General features: G+C 42.7%; 1 protein-coding gene across 1 annotated transcript in view; it reads left to right on the top strand.

Moving 5' to 3' along the window:
* Positions 1 to 22,684, top strand: part of GAP43 (growth associated protein 43) — a 53,502-nt gene that overhangs the window by 12,179 nt on the left and 18,639 nt on the right. Inside the window, exon 2 of the mRNA XM_042810588.1 lies at positions 17,144 to 17,765. Coding sequence (XP_042666522.1) covers positions 17,144 to 17,765 — 622 coding nt within the window. The remainder of the gene's footprint in view (positions 1 to 17,143; positions 17,766 to 22,684) is intronic.

Here is a 22,684-nt window from a genome sequence, read left to right as displayed (position 1 = left end):
GGAGGGAAAGGGAGTGAGTGGGTTAATTTTTTGCTAGGATCCTAGCCTCATTCAATGCACAAAGTAAGATATACTTAGGGACTGAATGAGTTTTGCCATGAGCAAAGGTGTTTTCTATAGTCTCCTATTCCATTTGTTGCCAGCGATGAAGGTTGTGTATTGAACTGAGCGGAGGGCTGTTTGAAAGCAGAAGAATGGTCTCATGTTATGGCAATTGAATTCTGCTCCTGAATTTTTCCTGCCTCCTGCCACAGGTTTCTGTGTGATATTGAAAATGCCTATAAATGAGATTTCCAGGGGTGGCCACTAATTGGTGTGTTCTCATTTTCTGGTTTCTCCATCTGAGACACCTGGGCTCTGACTGGCAGAAATGCAGAGCTGGTGTGGAGTTCTGCTCCCAGTGTGCACACAGATCTGGGGAAATGCTAATCCAAGGCGTCTCAAATTAGGGACCCCAAATCAGCAGATGCTGCGGACTTTTTCACCTTACACTCTTTGTGTCTGATTTCAGTGTCTGTGAAGTAGAGATAACAACCCCACCTACCTCCCTGGTGAGAACATCTGTTAAGGCTCATGGAGCACTGAGATACTGTGGCAAAACAGTACCCTAGAAAAGGCTGTGAGGTAATTAGTAATTCTGTATTCAGTCCTGGCTTTGAATGATGTGTGGCAAATAAGGCACTTTGCCATGCCTGAAATTAGGATAAAGGGAAATACTGAATAGCTACCCACTCAGTGAGCTTTGCCTATCTTTTATAGTAGCTGGGGGTGGGGAGGACTTGCAGAAAAAAATAAATGACATGATAAAAATTATCATAGGGCATACTCAAAAGGGTGTGAAAGCCAAGTTTCAGAGAAAGTCTCCATTTTACATTTTCTACATCAGCTTTTAGCATGTGCCCATAAAGATGATTGTAGGACAGGCTTTTTATGCAATGCATGAGTCACACTACTGTGTACTTGTGCCTGTGAATAAGGGGTTGCAAAATTACTGGACCAAAATGGGCCAAATATTCTGTCATTGAAACTAGTACTACCCTTTTCTGTAGTATCATCCTAGATCCCTAACAGATCAAGCCTAGACCTCTCTTGTTATTATTCCCTTTGTGAGTGCAGAAACTGAGGCACAGAAGAAAGTGGAATCATCAGCAAAAGTCATTCTGCCTGTTTTCTCCTCTGTGTACCATCAGTACCATTTAAACTAGTATTTACATTCCTTCCATAAACTAATCTAGAAGTAATGGGAAACATACTTTTCTTTTCCTCTTCCTTTGCCTTGCACCTGGAAGATGTGGCTTGAGTAATATAAATCATTTGTTTGCTCGGTTTGCTGGTCATTTTGTGTGTGTGCCTGTGGGAATGGAGCATGCATCTGTCTGTAGGATTGTGTGGGAGGATCTCCTGAGGAAGACCTAGGTTTGACAAGCAAGAAAGCAGGCAGGTATATGGCATTGTAGGTTCTCTGTCCCAGCCTTGATGCTGCTCTCATGAAGTTTAGATTCCTGTTCCACCAGGGCACAAAGCAACCTAACATCTCAGGGAACAGTTTTGTCTTAACAGAGGCTGACATGGAAATAGAGAAATTCCAACGCAGAAATTCAGAAGTCTTTGAACAAAAGCAATTCTCCTGCACTCCATGCATAGAATAAGACTTGTACCTCTGTTCTCTTGAGATGTGTCAGCATGGCATGACACTGTAAACCTGACAAAACTAACTACTAGTTATGAAGCCTGTGCCTTATGAGGGCACCTTGTCTCCTGTTTTGAGTACCTTCTGGCAAGACTGCCCATCATGGCATCTTAAGAGACTGCTCCTCTAGTTAGTCCTCTGACTGTCAGGATTTTTGCAGACTCATTGGCTAGGGCTGAGTGATCTGGAGAGACACTATATGGAGTAGGCTATAAGAGAAGGTTTTGATGTGAAGTCTGGAGGCAGGATCCCCCTCCTTGGCCAGTTAGGGGTGGAAGTGGAGAGGTTATCAGTGTAGAGAAGAAAAAGGCCTTGCTGCAAAGTGCATCTGGCCAAACTAGATGCATGCTTGCCAGAGGTAATGAAAATGCAGGTCTTGTATTAGCATTTATGAGGTGGTGGGAATTTTGTAGTTCTCACTTCCTTCAGATCAGATGGGATTTCATCCTGGAGCAACTCCGACTCCTTTTTTGATCCCCAAAGCATCTCCACTGCCACAGCACAGAATTCTACAACTGAATGGGCCTTCCCACACTGAGGTTAGCCTTCCTGTCTTGCTAAGTACAGTGATTGGTCCCACTGACAGGTCTGGTTTTTCCTCTTTTTCTTCTGTGGTTCTGGCCCGGTCCCACAGAAAGAAAAATGTGTTTCTCGTTGCTCTGGCTCCTCATATCCAGCCCCATCCAGCTCTACCTCTCACATATAATTAATTGCATCTCAGCTTCACACAGCAAGGTAGCATCGATACTGATATCTCCAAGCTGTAATGTTTCAACTTCTCTCTTGGGTACTTGCCTCTAAGCTTTTCCTGCTGTCAGGTGCAGCGAGCAGCAGAGTATGCTGAGTACCTCTTTGGAGTGCAGAGCAACTCTGCTGTTTGGAAATCTATTTGTGAAAACTCTGAACGTCGCAGAAATGCCTGGAGAAATGAATCACAATTGGAGATGGGCACAGTTTCTAAAAGACGCGATTTTCAAGTACTGCAGTGTGAACTGGAGGTCAGTTTGCTGCCAGTGGCAGTGAAATAGCACTCAGTTATACAGAGCAGAGAAAAATGCTGAGCAGAATTTCTGCCATTCCATTGTTCCACTTTTATCAGCATCCCATGCTCTTGCCCTGCAGCACCTTTGCTGTTCCAGTTCTGATACTGCAGGATAGCTACTGAGTTGCTGGAAACTAGGCAAGGATATAACTGATCCTTTGAACAAAGTAATTCTCTGTTCAGTAGCTTTTTGTACATATTAAATAGTGAAATCTTCAGGGGGCTTTTCCCTGATGCAGTAATTGTGCATTCATTAAATTGCCAGATAAGACTTACTTTCCATTAATTTATTTTTTTGCTAAGAAAAATATCTCATTTTCCACTGATAATTCTGCCTTTCCTAATTTGACTATGGCCGACCTGTGGCTTCTAAGCCACACACAGAGACTGAGGAATTGAAGTGTGCCTCCTACTATGGAGATACGTCACATTACTGATAGCACACTTTGCTGGTGCTAGGGCTGCTTTTCAGTGGGCATTCCCATATAGGAGGACAGTCTTGTGGTCTTATAGAATCACAGAACAGCTTGAAAAGGTCTGCAAAGACCATCTAGTTTCAACCCCCTGCTATGTGCAGGGTCACCAACCACCAGACCAGGCTGCCCAGAGCCACATCCAGCCTGGCCTTGAATGCCTCCAGGGATGGGGCATCCACAGCCTCCTTGGGCAACCAGTTCCTGTGTGTCACCACCCTCTGAGTGAAAAACTTCCTCCTAAGCTACTTGTTGAAAATCCCTCACCTCATTCCTGGTACCTGCCATGGGTTTGGCACCTCTTGAACATAGAAAAATTGAGTAACAGAATTATAGAACAGCTTGAATTGGAAGGGACCTTGAAGATCATTAAGCTCCAACCCTCCTACTGTGGGCAGGGCTGCCACCCCCAAGCTCAGGCTGCCCATGGCCCCATCCAACCTGTCCTTGACTACCTCCAAGGATGGGGCACCCACAGCTCTTCCAGGCAACTTTTTCCAGAGACTCACCACCCACTGGGTAAATAATCTTTCCAATATCTAATCTAAATAGCTCTTCTTTTAGTTTAAAGCCATTCCCCCTTGTCCTGTCACTATCAGGTCGTGTAGAAAGTTGTTCCTTCTCTTGCTTATAAGCTTGCTTAAATACTGGAAGACTGCAATGAGGTGTCCCTAGTGCCTTCTCTTCTGCAAAGTGATCAAACTAGAACCTGCCCAAACATTGGCAGGTGTTTTTGTAGGCCAGGAGGTTTGAACTCCCATGATGCAGTTCACTGCATTTTAGAAGGTGAAATCAGGGTAGAAATGGAATTATCCTGCATTAATAAGAGTGAAAATATATTTAGATTTCAGATGCAATGTGAGCTAGTGTACATGTGAAAAAGACCACAGAGAAACTGTGTTAAAAGGCAGTTATTAAGGCTGCTAAGTACTCAAAAGATAGCCAGTACTGGAAGTGTAGTTGCCTGTGCAAACTCACAACGGTCTCCTCTTGTGTATGTATTTTAATACACATCTAATAGCAGGACTACATCTTATTTTTCTATCCAGGGATTCCTGCCACACTCAGGTCACAGAATGGACAGCACTCACTTAATGAGCAGTTATTCAATATTTTGTTCACTCATAATAAGTCAGCATGTGACCCCACAGCTATACTCAGTAAATACTCTTCAGATTCTGCTCTGAAATCAGAAATATTAATTTTCTCCTGGTCTGCCTTGTGATTCTGTGAACTTCCCTGACATTACTTAGTTAATCTTTGTGACACCTATGTGGGATAACTGAATATTTTATTCTGTTTTTGCAGATGGACAACTGAGGCACAAAGAGATTGTTTGGTCAACAGGATTCCCTAATTTCAGGTGCCCGTTCTGAGAAAAGACGTGACTTTTACTACTGGCTTTTATTTTCTGTTGCACGTATCTGAAAACATTTCCCCTTGATCTCAGCTGCAGCTCTGAGTGTTCAGCACTGCTCTGAATCAAACCCAAAGCATATAAAGCCAGCTAATCAGAGGTGAGGGACATGCAACTAGGAGCTGCCCTGTGAAAATCCTGGGCCAGGCTAACAGAAGACTTCTGCAAAGTAGAGCAGGGCTGTAGGAGTTTGTCTGCCTCCTGCATTTTCACTTTCCACCTTTTGACTGCAAAAATCGGAACCAAGATTTTACTGTAATCCTTTTATACCTCTGAGTTTCCTGAGCTTCAAATATCCAGAATTCCCTCTCAAGCATTAAGTCTTCTTTAAGCTCCTTTGTTTTACTTTGCAATCTTTCAGCAGATATTTACTGTGCTGCTTTCCAACAGTAGCAAGATGGCATTGGGTAATTTACAGAACTGTCCTGACAAATTAGATTTATATAGGCAGGAGCCCAAGAGGTTTTTCGAAGAGTCTTGGTGCTTAATTCTCACTGGTTTTGGCAGGATTAAGGCAAGGAGGCATTTGTGAAAAGCCCACCACTGGTTCCTTAAGACCTGACCCTTTAATTCTTCATTGAATCAAGTTTATACGGACCCACTAGATCTAAAGCATATAAACGCGTACTAAAATGTCAGCAATTTATTAATGTCTGTAAAGTGCAATCTGGAAAGTGAGCACCTTGATGAGGAGAGAGGAGGATGTGTTATATTTTCTTGAGGCTTTGCAATAAAAGTTTCTGCAACCAAAGCAAGAAACAGGTGGAAACTGTTGTCCTTTGCATTACACTGAAATCAAAATGTTAAGTATCTGAAAGCCCCAAAAGGGTCTTCACATCTACATTCAATGCTGTTAAGTATTACTAGTGATTAGACAGATTGTGAAACCCTGAGTTAGAGACTAGTTTGGAAGACTACCATTCATGCATTTGGAACTTGTTGTTTCTTGAGGAGCTCAAAGGACCCTTGTGGAATTTAATCTGTTTGGAAATATTCTGCATCTGTGCTTCATTTCTGATTTTATTTCAGCAGGATTTAGTGAATAGGTTATGCCAACTGAATTCAGGCAGTAGATTGCTCCCGTGTTATTGATGTACTCCTCTGTTTTTATATATATATATATGTTTGTGACATGCAGTTTGTGATACTCCAATGATAGTTTCCTCTTTTTCACTGAAGAGGAAGGAAATAAAAGGTTCAAATGAACAAAACCCAAACAACCCACAAATAACAAAACGAGAAGATTCCAAGGCTAAAATATCTGATACAGTAATCATTCACTGTAATAATATATGTGGGATTTGTGACTATTTTCACGGCTAAGCCAACAGTTCATCTGAAAAGTGGAATATAACTACTGATGTAACCTCCACATAACATAGACCGTAATCTTTGCATACTGTAATTTTTTCTTCATTTGAGCAGACCTGTAATTTGCCTAATTCCAGTAGCATGTCTTGTGAAGGACTAAATGTTGTTACTGTTGATGAATCAACAAATTGGACTCACAAGAGTCATCTTTGTCCTGTGATTTCCCAAAGAAGCAGAAATTCTTTCTGCAAAAAAAAAAAAAAAAGGCTCTGTCTGATGGTGCTCTAAGAAAGCAAGCTGGTCCCTACAGTATCTCAATTGTCTTTCCTCCTTAAACCAGTACGCTGCCTGTGAACTTTCTTGTATTCAGCACTCTCATTGTCTTGACTTCTGTTGCTTGCTTCTTTGCTTCCTGTCCCAGCACCACAAGGGAGATATATCCCAAGGATATAGAAATAATAACCATCGTCATCATCATAAATCCTCCTGCATTTGGCTCTTCTCACAGCAGGCACCTCTTCCTTCATCTGGAAACTCACTGTTAGTACAATAGGAGCCCGGATGAAAACTCTAAGAACCTCTGAAAAGTGGCTGGCTTCCTTCCACTCCATCTTATTTGTCCTAGCCAGCTTCAGCTATCCAACCTCTTGACATCCTCAGAAAACTCCTAAATGTACTGAATGGCGTTTGGGAAAGGCTGACAGGAAATGGAGCAGTCAGGCTTAGGGTTGCACTGAACAGTCTGCATGGATTGCTATCTATCTATAGGATACTCAGCCATTCCTAAGTTCCCCTGAAGTCTTTCTTTTTTTCTTTTTTTCTAAAGTGCTGAGCTATTTTCATCACCATCTATGTTCGTGGCTGCGGCTTTTCTTACTGCCTTTGGGAGTCTGATCCACACACTGATGTATTTTTAGCTACACTGCTAATTATTATTTTCGTGAGTATAGTGTTTCGTTATTCATTAAAGCTGGGGTGATGTTTTAGTCATTTCTCAGCAGAACAAGTGTGAATTCAGTAAGTAAGTAAAGTAGGATCCCTGAGTTGGGATTAAGACTTGTAGGAAGAATGGTCTGGTAAGAAAGAGCAGTATGAGAGATGGGAGTTATTGATTTATAAAGGAATGTTACTAAGAAAGCAGAAGCAAGCTGTTCTCAACATGGTCAAGAAGCAAGGGGCTGACTGAAACTCTGGGAAGGAACTCTTTAGCTTACCAAATGAATAAGCTGTCAGAGAAACCCAGAGAATCATCTTTGGGGGAAATGAATGAATGCTGGTAAGAGGTGCTGATCTTACGGAGTTGGTTAAATATGAACAATATCAGCCCTGCTGCAGTGCACAGAGAGGGCTGAGAGGACCCTGGAGAGCATCTAACTGGCCTTCAATGCTTTCTATTTGCTCTTCATTCTGTGACAAAGCTGGGCACTCTGTGTGTGCTGGCTCTTCCTGAAAGACTGAACACACACTTTCCTGATGTTAGACAGTCTACACGTTTATGCCATTGCTTTCTGCCTGTCTTTGCACTGGCTCATGAGAGAAGAAACCTCACAGGTTCTGCTCATGATGAAAACCCACTTCTCATAACACATCCACAGCAGAACAAAAGAAGTAGAAGGAGCTTGTTTCGTTTCCTGAGTGAAGAATGAAAAAAACAAAACAAAACAAAAAAAAAACCCAAAAAACAACAAAACCAGAAGATTTTAGGACCAAGATATTTAAAGCCATTTGAAGCTCTCTTATAAAATCTACTTAATGATGGGATGTCCAGAAGAGCAAGACAGAAGAGCTCATCTACAGCAGGATTCTTAGGGGAAGCTCTGAGAGACTTTTTACATATGTCTGTGGGCATACTAGCCCTTATGAGAGGCAAATCCAAACACTTAGGCTTTTTTCCCAACATCTATTCAACGTGTTCCTTTTGGCTGGAGATCTTTACAACATTAACTCAACAGTGTCCACAAAGGGTCTATCTCAGCATGCACTGCAGGCTTGCCTCCCCCTCTTCCTTTTTCAATAGAGTTGTGTACAGTAGAGGAGCAAAGTAGGAAACAAAATGGCTTGAAGCCACATGTGCATTTCCCAGAGCTCAGTGCCAGTCTCTGGAATAAGTGATTAAGCCCTAAGGCTGCTCTGTGTCACGTTTTCTGCCTGTGGCCCCCAAGGAAAGTTCCCATCAAAGCCCTGTCTGCGCTCTGGTGACAACCCTGCCTGAAGGACAGGAGAAGGGTAAGGACAGCATTAAGCCGTGGGCACTCTGCCATCAGGAGTGACAGCTGCAATCAAGGGTTTGATTCTTCAGCTTTATGCACCCTGAAAAGTATTAAAGTAACACAAATGGTGCATGGTCTCAGTCAGTCAAGCCCCAAATACTTGAGTGAAAGAAGCTGTGTCATACAGGTCCCCTCTGGAGGCCTTTTCAGGTTCTGACAGGCTCTCATCCCTCCTTTCAGGATGTTCTTATCCTACACTGACAGAAGGGAATAGATAAGAGCGAAGCTTAAATATTGCACAATACTTTGTCTTGCTACAACACCATGCAATTGAGACTCTCACAGCACTACAAATGCTAACTCAATTAGGATCAGAGTCCTTTTGGAACATAGCAATGTCATCTTTCCCAAGCAGTTTGGAGTAGCAGACCACAAAGGACTTATAAATACTATCTCAGGTGAAAATTACATTGAAATCAATAGAATTACACCCCACTTTAGCCTCCCAACATTGCATTTGGCTTTGAATTTCCAATAAGATCTCAGTGCAACTGTCTGTTAGTGAGCTGTACAAACTTTGGGCTAGGAGGAATAGAGAGATAAGGTCCAGGTCTTCTCACACTTTTCTGTGTCAGCAATATCTAAGAGCTGATAGTGGGCCCAAGGACCCATTCTCCTCTATGATATTTCAAGAGTAAGTTTTATTCTTTCCATCCTCACTTCAACTAAGATGAGGGTAAGTAGGGAGGAGATACACATCTCCCTCCTTTCTCTGCTTGTATTTAAACACATAAAAGGAGTGAAAAGAAAAAAAGTAGGCCAAGAATAATTTCACAGAAGATTTCCTTTAAGGTCTCTGGTATCCAAGACATGCTGTTGGTTGGAAAAATTCAGATCCATAAGAGGTGGCCATGTCTTATCCACTACTTGTAGTGAGTCCATATGCATACTGTAGTGAGAGCCCTATTTGCTGCATTGCAGAAAGTCTGTGGAGCAACCATGAGCATCAATGGTACCACTGAAGTAAGGGTGGGTGGAGAGAAAGGCCGGGGCAAGCCAGAAACAAAAAAATGCATCTGTGTGGATGAAGAAAATCCCAAATTAACATAAAGAGCCACAACACAAATCAGTAAATGGAGGTGCTGTGAAAATCAGAGCCAGCACTCAACACTGCCATCCAGATACAAAGCTAACTGCAGTCTTAGTGGAACTAGGTCTGGTGTTAGTAGGGTTAGGCAACACTGCAGAGCAAGAAGCTGAGCCAGCAGATCTAATCGTGGCTGGTTAGGAAAGCCACCAGGAGCCATCGAACCCTTCAAAACTTTAAGCCAAGTAAACAAGCTGCACCTGTAAGGAGACTGAATCTATACCAATAGGTAGCAGCCTTTGTTATGAAATCCTCCTTTTTAGGGATACAAGGTCACAATACCTGCACTGTTCAGCTCTGCAGAGAGGTTGTGGCATTGGTCTGTCTGAAACAGTAGCTGTAAAAGTAGTGAGAGATGCTTCAGAATGATCTGGTTTAGAGCATTTTTCAAGTAATGTAGAAGACCTGCAAGTCTGGTTGTTTGGGCTTTGCTGGAAGTAGCTCTGATGATTAAACAGGTTATTCTCTGCTCCCTGTGGAGGAGGAAGGTGTTGGCTGAAGGTGGTCCCGTGGCTCAGGCTCACTTTTGGGAGATTAGAAAAACAGAAGAAAAAAGTCTGACTGGGTGGATAATGAATGGTAAGAAAAGCAATATTGACTGTCCTTGCCAGATCCTGATCAAGAATCTTGGTTGTGACTTCCTTTGGTCTGCCACTAATTTCAGTGGGATGCAGCACCCCTGTGCCACCCATCATGGCTGTGGGCACAGGAAGCAGGTGTAGAATATTACCCTATCAATAGCTGAAGTTGAGGAGGAGAGAGACCTTTTCTTCTTTGGGCTGGTCCTAGGTATAAAGCAGTGGGGGATGCAATGTGTTATAGAAGCATCATCTTGCAGAACAGTTTACTGTAGAGCAGTGTGGGGAAGGCAAGGGAGGCTATTGCATAGTCAAAGAGTTTTCCTCACTGAAGACTTTGTTGATGTGAATACAGTTAATGAGGTGAGCATGGCTGATGGGGGTGGTCTGTGCTGAATGAAGTGGCTTGGTTCTGACAAGGTTTTACTTCTTCTCTTCCTTTCCTTTTCTCCTCCCAATTTAATTCTTTTGTACTTTCCAGTCCTACGCTCTCATTTCTTTCTCCCTCTCAAGCTCTGACATGGCACTGCCCTAGCCTTCTCTCTTACCAGATCAGCCCTGTGCAGAGCCTCTTCTTTTCACTGTGGGCTTCATCTCCACAACTTCCTTGCTCAACCAGACAGTGGCAAGGCCTGGGGCTGTGCTGGGAGGGGAGCTTACTGCTGCATTGGCAGAGCCCACCCTCTGAGCATATTCCCAAGTCATGGGAATTAATACGCTCTTTGCTTTCCCTAATTGCTTATGATGTTTGTTTGACTTTAACAAACCTGTGAATGCTTTCTCAGATGGTAATTGCCCCCATTTTCAATGATGTAAATTAAAATAATAATAGTAAAAATAATAAATACAGCCCCATGCTTATCATCAAGCAGGGAGGGAGCTACTTGATGCTCTACTCTCTCTCTTCACAAGGTTGAGTGATTAGTTTTAAGAGTTACTGTCATAGGTACCAGAAGTCTAAGACTAATAAGCAGATTAAGAAGAAGGTTTAGGAATTGGATGGTCTTGGGGCTTGAGCCTTTCATTGTCATTCTGCTGGCTAGAAAAACCCTGGGCAAATTAGGAGGGAGAAATATTGTGTGCAAAACTAGTAATAGGGCCTCAGCCTGGTTGCTCCTGCTCTGTGGGTGCCAGCACAAAATGCCTCATAATTCCTTGGTGCAACCTAGTAAAGGTCAAGTGAACCTCAGAAACCAGCAGTGGAAGGATTTGTGGTATCCCTGCCTGCAGTTTGCTTGGGTTGGGGAGAAGCAGGGACACTTCCCTTCAGCAGAGCTTGATGCAGACCTGTGCTTGCACAGAGGGGATGAATAAGAGCTGCAGGATACAAGCTACTGCTTCATGTAAAGGTGTTACTTTAAAAGGTTTTGTGCCTTGACCTGAACACCTGCTGGTTGGCTCCTTCTGGAGCAACACAGGTATTTCTTTCCAAAAAGAAGACTGGGCACAGCTAGTAGCGTGGCATGTGCCAAGATCCAACCTAGAACAAGAGCATAGATGCTGATTATGGCAAGCACTCAAAACCTTCAATATAGTCCACACAGACCTTGTGTTCTCAGGTACCCTCACACACATAAGCCCTCAGGGTAAGCATACATCCTTGACATCCTGTAAAAGCATCGTTTTGGTGGGCTGTAGCACCAAAGTATAATTTGGGCACATGGAGCTGAAAGATGAGTGAAGGCATCTTGTGCTCTGTGGCCACGGCAGCAAACCCAAGTAGTATTTCCCACAGACCCAAGTGCTATTTCTCACAGACTTCCCAAAGCCATTCTTCCAAAAAGTCTGAGTGTTGGACGTTGGGCACTTTGCATCAGCTTCAGGTACGAGGCTTTTCCTTTTCTGACCCAGCCTGCAAAGGCAGTGTAGGCATTTATGGTGCCTTTCTCAATTTAAACACTGGAACTACGGGGAGATCAGGTAGTAGATGACACCAAAGTGGAAAGTATAGTGGATTTATTGAGAAGGCACACTGAAAATACTTACATAGATTTAGTTTAGGTAATTTTCTACCTCACTTCTCAGTCACCATACACAAGTGTATAACATCCATCTATTGCCTGCCTATCATAAGCCTGTTCCATTTCAGGTATCATAAAACAGAGGGAAAATTTCACATCTGTGAGAGAATCTCATAGGGAAAATAATGGAAACCCAATAATTGCTCAAGTATTAAAGCTGAAGAGCTGATGCCCTGCTGGTTATACTCTGGGGAACCATCTTGCACAGCCTCTGGAGACACAAACTAACCTTTTCTCTTTCCGGGGTGTTTTGCCACCATCACCATTGACAGCCTGGGAATAAAAGGAACTCTGTTTGTTTCCTCGACTTGCAGACAGGTTGTGCTAAGAGGTGCCATCCCATATCCAGGTGTCTTCACACCATTTAACTGGGTTAAAAAAGAAAGCTGTTCTCTGTGCTAAATTGCTTCCTCACTTCACAAGATGTGAAAGTCTTTTCTCTCTCTCTCTCTCACGTGTCCATGTTTCACTCCTTCTGGGGAGACAGATGGTTTTTTGTGATTTTTTTTTTTTTTTTTTTTTTTTTTTTTTTTTTAAATGCACTCTGCTCCTTAAATACTATATCTGAGACAAATCAGGTCATGCAGAGCCAGGCCCACAAAAGCTTTGAGGTGACTCAATCCTGTGAAATCAGTGAGAATCAGGTGCCTAAATCTCATTGCAAATCAATTGAATGATGTCAGTCAAATATATCTTGTACAGTAGTCAAGATTAGAGCATTATGGGCTGATGTGTATCTTCCTCAGAGGGCTGATGAAGAAAGGCTGAGGGAGCTGGACAGGTTCAGCCTGGGGAAGAGAAGACTCTAGGGAGATCTCATTGCAGCCTTCCAGTATTTAAAGAGAACTTACAAACTAGAGGTAGACCAGCTTTTTACACAGGCAAATAGTGTTAAGACAAGGATGAATGGTTTTAAACTACATTTTTTCACTTAGAGGATGGTGAAGTGTGGAAAAAGGCTGCCCAGAGAGGTTGTGGATGTCTGATCCCTGCAAATGTTTAAGGGCAGGTTGGATGGGGCCCCGGGCAGCCTGAGCAGGTGGGTGAAAGTCCTGCCCACGTTAGGGGCTTGGAACTGGATGGGCTTTGAGGTCCCTTTCACCCAAGCCATTCTATAATTCACCCCACAAATACCACCAATGATTAGCTGATTCAGCACTGTTTCACCCAGTCAATTGAAGGAAAGATTTCCACATGTACCTTAGTGCAGGTGTCATGAAAATTGAATTACTTAAGGTCCATATATCTTTTCACTAAATACAAGGTTGTTTTCTTTTTGTTTGTTTGTTTTTTAAAATGAGAGTAACGTATTTTCCATTTAGCTGGTCTTGGAGGTTAAAACAGAGCTTTCTTCATTATTTGTTGTATTTGATACCTCTGTAAGCTCTGGAGATGGAAGGTAGAAAAGTAGCCAGAGATTAGAAATCTTGGGGTCTTGGGTCAATGAAATTTTCACATTTTTATTACTTACAAACTAACCTCTACCCTGTCTATGTCCTAAGCATTCATTTCTCATCTACTACTCTGAGCTATGTGACAGCAAGGAAAGTCTCACTTACAGGAACTGTCTGCCTGGGAAGGAATGTCCTAGAAAGCTGGAGGTGTGGCAGACAAGCAGATTGAGATGGTGAGAGGATCATTTTTCCAGGATTGGAAAGATGATGTGGGCTATGCAGATAGAGACATAAATCCTACCAGTATGTTTCATAAAGGGAAAGCTTTGTACATTGGCTTCAGAGGGTATGTGGGGATGGTCTAAATGAAGAAGGACGTGTTTGGCTCTGTATGTACCTATATATGAACCAGCCTTAGTATTTTCAAGTTCCATGCACATTAAGAATATCTTGAATATTTCAATATTAAGTATTAGTATGAGTTTATACATAAGTTTATAGATGAAGGGGGTGCATGACTGAATAATAATACATGAAAACTTTCCTTACCAGACCTGCTTTCTTGGCTAGGGGCTCTTGAGTCTGTACAAACACTAATAATAATTGTCACTTTTATACCAGAATACTGCAATATTATGACCAAGATGTCATACATGCATGGCGGATAGATAAGACAGATAGATTTCTCGTTTTCCACTGCAGTGCTTTTGAATACATCCTGGCAAGGCTGACTCACCCTTTTAGCTTTCGAAGAAAGACAAATTGCTTTCCAGGAATTTCATTGTGTACAGGTTATTTCTGAGCAACTTCCTTAATTAAACCTTATCTGTTGTGTGCGTAATCTACAGATGAAGAGCCCTCATTTTTTTTGTGAGAACAGAAGTTTACCTCCAAACAATCTGCTTCTTATCCAACCCATTGTTACACAACATGACTTACATACTAGATGGATATCGTGTCCTGTCCCAGAAGTAGCTTCAGGCCAGTAGCTCAAAATAAGTCATTTCAAATGCCTAGGATGCTGCAGTGGAGAAAAACTGAAGTGGGATTCTTGAGGGCTACTAAGAGCCGTTGGAGTTGACACAGTCCAACTATTAGAACACTGTTTTTATTCATGACCTTAAAACCATGTCTGACCCAGCCTCATGTTCCTTATCTTTTATATCTGAATTGATGCTGTAAGTGCACTGCTGGAAAAACATTCTGCAATTGTGAACCTTGCAGTCTGGCAGGGACTCAAGCTGATGTCATCCCAATTGGGATAAGGGGACAACGATGTCATTGGAATAGCAGTGAGCCTTCTAGCTCTGAAATATAGTAGTTGTGGTTGTGAGGTTCCAGTCTGACATCCCAGAAGAGGAAAAGCACTCTCCCACTCCTGGTCAGGTTAAGGGTGGTTGGCCAGTGAGCCCTGCATGCACCTTGATCAGAACTCTTGTGTCAGGAGAATCCATCCTGCAGCAGGAGGGAGAGAAGCTCTCGCAGAACTGCATAGCCCGTGCCAGGGTATCTGCTGTGGAGGAAGCTGTCACCAAGATATGCAGCAAGGCTACATTTCATCACAGCTGTCCTAGTGGCAAGAGATCTTTCAAGCAATAATTTTCACCTTTTGTCCAAGGACTGAAATTTTGCCACATTCACTATTGGCTTGACAGGAATCCAACATATAGTACTGGATCTTTAGGATCTTGTAGTTATTTTTCCAGTTTCCCAATCATGCTGCTGTTTGAAACTGATCACAGACCTTTGTAAGTGTCAAAGCTAGGGCATGTGTTACTTGGTGCTAGAAAGGAATATCTATGTCTGTGTATCTGTGTCTGTGCTGCTCTGGCTTCAGTATAATGCGTACATATTCAAGCTCTCCTTAAACCAACTTGTCTACACAGAATCATAGAGGTTGGAAGGGACCTTCAGAGACCATCGAGTCCAACCCCCCTGCCAAAGGAAGTTCCCTACACCAGGTCACACAAATAGGTGTCCAGGCAGGTCTTGAGCATCTCCAGAGAAGGAGACTCCACAACCTCCCTGGGCAGTAGTAATGTTGCTGCAGCAACACAGGACTTAGTGGAAACTGCACAGCTTGCCTGAAGAGCAGGGTAGGTGAATTTGTGCAGAACTCTGCTCTGCTCATCTGGGTCACATTGCAACATCAGCTGTGCTGGTGCATTCAGACCAATCCTTAATCCTACACAGCTGTGCGGAGCAGCTCTTTTCCATGATTATTTGGGGCTGCTAGCTCCTTGGCCACCATCTCTACTGAAATTCACCCCTGTTTATCTGGAGAACTATCCTGCTTGGACATCAGGAGAGGGGACCTTGTCCTCATTGGTGGCCCCAGAAGGATGTGGTGGGTACTTCTTGCTTACTGGTGGCCAAATATTGGGTTTGCTGGCACTGCTTTGTTCACATGTGCATTCCCATCTGTCTCACATCAGTGTTTTCATTATGCATGGGAACGATCCCTTACAGTCTGTTTCTCAGTGACTGATGACTGTAGCCAGTCCACTGTCACCCTCTTCACATGCACTGTTTTCTAGCACTATGTGTTGATACAGCAGTGTCTCCTCCCTTGTTCCAGCTGCAGTCTTTTTGGACGTATTTCTGAACTTCTGGTTCTGGTCCTTTCCCCAGATGGCATCTCTCAGTTGCAGTGGCCTGAGGAATAGTTTCTTCTTCCCTTGGAGAAATAAACACTTGCTATCTTTCTCAGCCAGCTCATTTTCTTTCTTTTGTGACCCGAGCCAGCATTGGAAACCAGGCACAGACAGCAAAGAGGCCAGTGCCTCTGCTTCTGAGTAGCTCTTTTGAATGCTTCCCAATGGGAATATTAATAGAACAGTGTCCTTTCATCAGTATGCAGCTGAGCTGCTACTTGCCCAAGAACAGCTAAAGTTATTGGGGTGAAGAATGGTATGACCTGTAAATTCAGTAGGATTTTACAAACTGAGCATTATCTGTCTGCAGCAGACCAGCATGAAGTATGGGCTCTGTTTTGGTCCTATTTAAGTCTTTAATGCATGGCTTAAGTCTAAAAAACAGGAGGAATGCTTGTTCTTTGTTGTAAAGCTGTGTTCTACCCAACAGTCAGAGAAATAGTCATAATCTGCTGAAATTGGAAACGCTGATATCTATCTGTCCATTATTTTTACAATGAAACCAAGAGTGGGGAGCAGAGAAAAAGGACTCAGAATGCTTGCAGGCAGGCCATTTGTGAGGAGGATATGTGTGTGTCTGTAATAGCTTGCATCTGTGGCAGGGTGGGTGGCAGTAATGGTCTCTGCAGGCAAATCTGAGTCAAAAAGCTATAAAGCATGAAACACTCGATGTAGCTAGAGTCACGCACCTGTGAAACAAAGTTTCATTAAAAAGGAACAAAGATTTGAAGGCGTAAGAGGATCTGGAAAGACTGTGGAACACCCCTGTGGGAGAGTGTTTTAAAAGTGACTGGGGGAAAAAAATGGAAAATTTCAAAATGGATGGGAAAGTAAATCATGCCAGCAGTGACAGTCCAGCTAGTGCAAGCCTTTCCATGCAGGCAAGTTGCTCTAGCATCGCTAGCAGAGATGATGGCAAATTCCTTTTGCCAATCCCCTGTGTCTGCCCAGCCATGAAAAAAGAGCCACTGTCCTCAAACCCATAACAAATGCAATGGCTGCTTCCAAACTTGTCACCTGTTAGCAGGAGAGGAGGGTGGGAATTTCCCAATTAAAGACGAGTCTGGGCTGTGTCTGGAGTAATCTTAACTTACCTAATCATAGAATCACTCAGATTGGAAAGTACCTTAAAGATCAAGTCCACCCACAACCTAACCATACTACCCTGTTTTCTCCTCTGCCCTCCTTCCTTGTTCTTCTTCTAAGGTTGAAAAAAATGAGGACGGGGACCAAAAGATTGAGCAAGATGGCATCAAACCAGAAGATAAAGCTCATAAGGCAGCGACCAAAATCCAGGCCAGCTTCCGTGGACACATAACAAGGAAAAAGCTCAAGGGGGAGAAGAAGGCAGATGCCCCCGCATCCGAGTCTGAGGCCGCCGACAAGAAGGATGAAGGCCCTGCTGGCGGAGCGGCTGAGAATAAAGAGAGTGAGGCTTCTGCTGCCACAGAGGCCAGCGCCGCCGACAGTGCCCAGCTGGATGAGGGCAGCAAAGACAGCAGCGCGCCAGCAGAGGAGAAAAAAGGGAACGGAGCCGCTGACACGGGCTCAGAGCAGCCAGCCCCGCAGGCTGCCACTCCTGTCGCCTCCTCAGAGGAAAAATCCGCTGCTGCTGCCGAGACGGAAAGTGCCACTAAAGCTTCCACTGATAACTCGCCATCCTTGAAGGCTGACGAAGCCCAAGACAAAGAGGAGCCTAAACAAGCCGACGTGCCTGCTGCTGACACCACTGCCACCACCACCCCTGCTGCAGAGGATGCTACTGCCAAGGCAACAGCGCAACCCCAAATGGAGACAGTGGAGAGCAGCCAAACCGAAGAGAAGACAGGTGAGTGAGCGCCTCGGTAGGGAGTGGGCCTCTCCAGAAATGGGTGCCTGCCTTGTTCTCATACAGATGGCTCCGAGACCTCTGATTCCATCACAGGAATCAGAGTGAGACTTAAAGACAGAATGCCTTCGAAAGGTTTTGTGGGTGGTGGATGTGCATGCTCTTCCTTAACACCCTCTCTTCTGCTTCCCAATATCTTTGGAAAAACTGCATCTCCTCTTGAGGCTCTTGTTCCTCTAGGTAGGTGGATGTGCCATCTAGCCCTTTTCTACATGGTGGCGAGAGAGGGTCAGTCAGCTGATAATAGGATCAGGTAGGAAAGGGAAGATTAAAGGCCCTGACAGCTCAATGAATGAGGACTGGAGAGAGAGAGCTGAATGCAGTCAGTCTAGGAAGTGTTTTCCAATTCTTTCTCCTAACCAAGCTGCAGGTCTGTTTAACTAGTTCCCTGGGAAGAAGTCAAAAGTTTGGAGAGGCAAAAGTGAACATTTTTGACAGTAGCATATTGCTTGCAAACCATAAAGAGCAGTTACTGAATTATGATACTGAGATAGGTAGAAAACACATCAAAGACCTGAGGACGTTTTTGCTCTTGGTCTTTACTTTCTGTAAATTATCAAAGAAAAACAACATAAATAAAAGAAACAGTACATCAGAGGCAGGCACCACATGAAACTTGATCAAGAGGCAGTGCAAAGTGTAACTGACCTCCACATTCATGAGGCACTCAATTGGGATCAATAGCTTGTTGAGGAAAAAAAATGTAGTGTACCACCTTGATTTTCATAAGTGGCCTTATATAAATGTTAGAGAGCATCTTCATCCAGACTTGCACTCACTGATGTTTTTTCCTCATTCCATTTGTTTGAATGACTTCTCTTCCAAAATGATAAATCAAATTCCACAGTTAGGCTTCCAAGCTTCATAGCTAACTCAGAGCTTCAGGTGACTGCACCCACTCAGCAAAGTGGAAAGATAAGGAAGTACTTATCCAAAAGGACAGATAAGTACTCAGAGAAGAGCTCGTGCAAAATAATTCTGTTTTAATGTGCAGACAAGGGGAACTGCTTTGAGGAGTGTGACTCTAAGCTGAAAGTACATAACAGCAAAGGGATGCTTATTTTACTTCCTTTCACTTAAGCATTTCTAGAGATAAATCTTGAATTTGCATTCAACCATGTTGGCTCTTGGTGGTCTCCATCTCTTCTGTCTTTCACTTTATATGATGAGTGGAGTTGCAAAATAAAAGGTATATGATTTGAGAAATCTAATTTGGTATGTTGCATGCTGTACTTGCATTGTATTTGTACACAAGCAAAGGTATAAATGTCACTGGTAAAAACAGTGTAATTCAGTGTTTTGGAGTCTTGTGTACACAGAATAATGAGTGCACATTAACTTTCGATTAAGATTTGGAGTGTCTTATTCCTAAATAAGAATAGCTATTCTGCTTTGAATTAACATCGTATTTTTATTCAGTGTAATATTCTGTAATGAATAGAGATAGGCAATTCATAGCATTAAGATATTTCACTTGCTTAATTTTACCTGTTTTCAGTGGTCAGTAATCAAATAATGTTTTCTTTTTTTGTACTCAGTATTCTGAGTCAGTTGCAGATATCTTCCCCATGGTCTTGTTGCCCTTAACATCATTTGAAATGAGAATATTACAATCTAATACACATTTGCACATGATACTGCTGCTTATGTAAATAACTAGCCAACAGAGTAAGTTACAAAATCTACAATCAAATAAGTGTTTAAAAATGAGCTTTCAGTGATTATTTGATTGTTCAAGGCCAGTATGTGCATCTATTCAGACCCACTTAATATGCATGCAGTAATACTCAAGCTTACAAATGTTTGCAGAAAGCAAACATGGAAGGTGTGTGGCCACAGTTAAACTGATATTCTCTTTAAAAAGTTAATGAATATAGATTTTTTTTTATTTTTTTTTGCTAAATTCTTATTAAAGGATGGTATCAGCCTCCTAGCCACAAAGTCAAACAGCTGGGCCCCAGAGCAATGCAAGAAGGAAATGAAGAAGAAAAAGCCACAGATTAAATAGGCCTTCTTGTCTGTCTCTTTGAGGATGCTAGGTTGTGTTCTGCAACATGCTCTATAGCACAATGTCGAGAACAGTAAGAAGCAGCTCTCTCTTCATAGCATCTTCCACAGAAGAGCATCGTCACAGTATCAAAGATCCCACAGACAGACAATATTTCATGTTAGGATGCCTAAATTCTCTTTTGCTTATCTTAATTCTATTATTCTCTCTCATCTCTTTAAAACTGTTTCTCTCTCTTGGCACTTACACCTTTCATGGTCTTACAGACATGTGTCTCAACCTTTCTCCCAGTTTTCACCCAGTAAACATATCATTCACTGATGGTTGCTGGCATGACTGAACTAGTTGATTGTTCTTGGAAGAGGGAGGGCTACCAAACATCTGCCACTCTGGTACTCTGCTAGCCTGGGGACAGACCCTGTTTCAGCTTCATCAGTTCCCTTCTCCCAGAAGTTGTCCCCTTGGCTTTCAAAGGTCATCTCTTATCGTTTCTGTGATCGAAGACTGGCACAGTAGTAGAATGCAGTCTCAGGCTGCCAAAAATAAATCAAATTGGCTCTTTGCCAGTGTCATTGGTTGGCTGGTTGCCATAGCATGCTTGGCTGCTACTACTGCGAGGCATGCCGACCGTGCTACTTTTGTGCAGTCATGTTCATCTGCCTTGAATTTTACTACAGGCTGTAGATACAGGCTATATCGTGTTATCTGTAGATATCTTCTATGGACAAACACAAGAAACAGTCAAAGAGATTTTTTATTTTTATCAGAAGACAAGACAAAGAAGACAGGAAGAGAGGAAAAGACTAATTAATGGATAAAGAGGACTGCATGATTTTTAAATGCTTAATATTTAATGTTTCTGGAGTGGGAGGGAGGCTGGGTGATTCTTCATACAATCCTCTAATTCCCCTGACAGACCTCAACCCTTTTTGTTATTCAGTTCCATGTACTCGACCAGTATATTGGTAGTGGCTTAGGAAATGACTTCACCCAATTGTCCTGCATCCATTATTAGTTGTTCTCATATCATGGGCATTCTCAATTGTAAAGTAGGGCAGTTTCTAAGCAATCCTCAGTGAATCGTCTCTGAGAAAAGTAGGAAGATTCCAATCTGAGGACACTATGAAATGAGTCACTGGGCTTTGTTCAGTAGCAATGCGGGACTGAAGTAAGAAAGACATCTTTCTGTTCTCTTCATGACTAGTGGATGACTTGCATGTCAGAAAGGTATTCTCTTACTTGAGCTTTCTTGCCAATATTTATTTTTGTTGACTTTCTAGTTATGATCCAACTTTTGCCCCTTTAATGTTGGAATTATGCTTAGAGAAATTGCCTTGAATGACAATCTACTCAACAGGTCAAAATTCAAAAGTGACTGGAAGGAATTTATACCTTACATATGGATGGAGAGGTGAGATATTAAATCTAGGGTGCACTAACTTAAATGTGGAGAGTGTCCATCAGTGCCATTGGAAAGAATCTACATTAATACAGCTTTGAAGTGAGATCAGCAATCCAGCACAGCAAATTACAGAAGAAGGGATACTGTGAGCCTTATGAGGAGAAGAGGTGAATATCACACAATGTTAGATTCTCTTTGTAATTTACCAGGTTTTCAAGGCTCATATCCAAACTTGGCTAGCTCTCACTTCAAAAGCATTCTCAAGTTGTCAGGTAAGGATACAACAAAGCCCAGAAATGTGAAAGAGTAAATTGTGTCTAAGGAAACAAATTGGTCTTCTTTTGTTGAGCAATGAAGATTGCTTTCTCCTGCTTGATGAAATAGCTTTACAATGGGGTAGTTTCACGGCTGAAATGAAAAATCAGCCAGATGTCAATTGTCCTGCATGCGTGCAAGCCCACAGTTCTCCCTGGGGCCCCGTACCCTGCAAGCAAGGAACACAGGGAGGCACCATGTTCACTTCCTCAGAGGCAGCAAGTCCCTGCAGATCCTTTTCCATGGTTTATAGCTGAATAAGTTCTTTGTTTATTGCTCAATCAGTGTATTGATTGAAGGACAATAGTTGCTGCATCTAGAGAGCACTGGCTGTATAAAGATTTGGAAGGGAAGACTGTCCATTGTCATGTAGGAGCTAGAGTACAGCCTGCACTATGCAAGAGGATTGCAGTTGTATAACTGGAATTTTAGTCTTGGCTTGTGGGTAGCTGGCAGGAGACAGAACAACCTCACTGACATTCCTGTTTCACTGGAGCTTATCTCCGCTGCTACACCTGGCAGCTGAGGAACACAATGCAAATGCACTAGTCCTCCCATGAGCACCCCAGAGGGAACAACTCTAAGCAAGCATACCAGAATTTTCCTGTCTGTAGTATTACTCAAGCAAAAAAATAAGAATATAAATGCAATTTAGGTTACCTGCACCATGGTTCAGGGTGACAAAGTATGTGCCTAGTCCTCAGCTGCTCTGAAAATTTTAATCTTTGCATTGTGCCTAGGTGGATATGTGGATTGCAGTCCCTGTGAGGAGCAGAGTTTTTCAGACAACCAGAAACTTGTAATAGATGCAGATTTTCTTCTCTGTTGCAGAGTTAAATATTATCTCTGGTGCCATGTATGTGTTAAATTTGCCATTTTTAAATGAGATACTGCTTGCCTGGTATACATGTAGGCAGTATAAAAGACCTGACCATTTTTAATGAAATTCTAGGTGGCATTAAGCATATTTACTGATACCATGTGGGATGACTCTGGAAAATGCCTCCCAAGGAAAGCAAATTAATCATTGGTTTAGGCCAAGGAGGCCTCAGTTAGAAAGAGTGGTTAACTGGTTTATTTTGTGAAGGATGGAAATTATAGGAAAGATGACACCTTTTAATGCTGAGAACCACA

The sequence above is a fragment of the Centrocercus urophasianus genome, unplaced genomic scaffold, assembly GCF_019232065.1.
Source record: "Centrocercus urophasianus isolate 14NV4802_14NV808 unplaced genomic scaffold, USGS_Curo_1.0 seq_12, whole genome shotgun sequence".
NCBI classification, from domain to species: Eukaryota; Metazoa; Chordata; class Aves; order Galliformes; family Phasianidae; genus Centrocercus; species Centrocercus urophasianus.
Note: the sequence above shows the minus strand (reverse complement) of the source record. Positions and strands in the feature narration are given on the sequence as shown.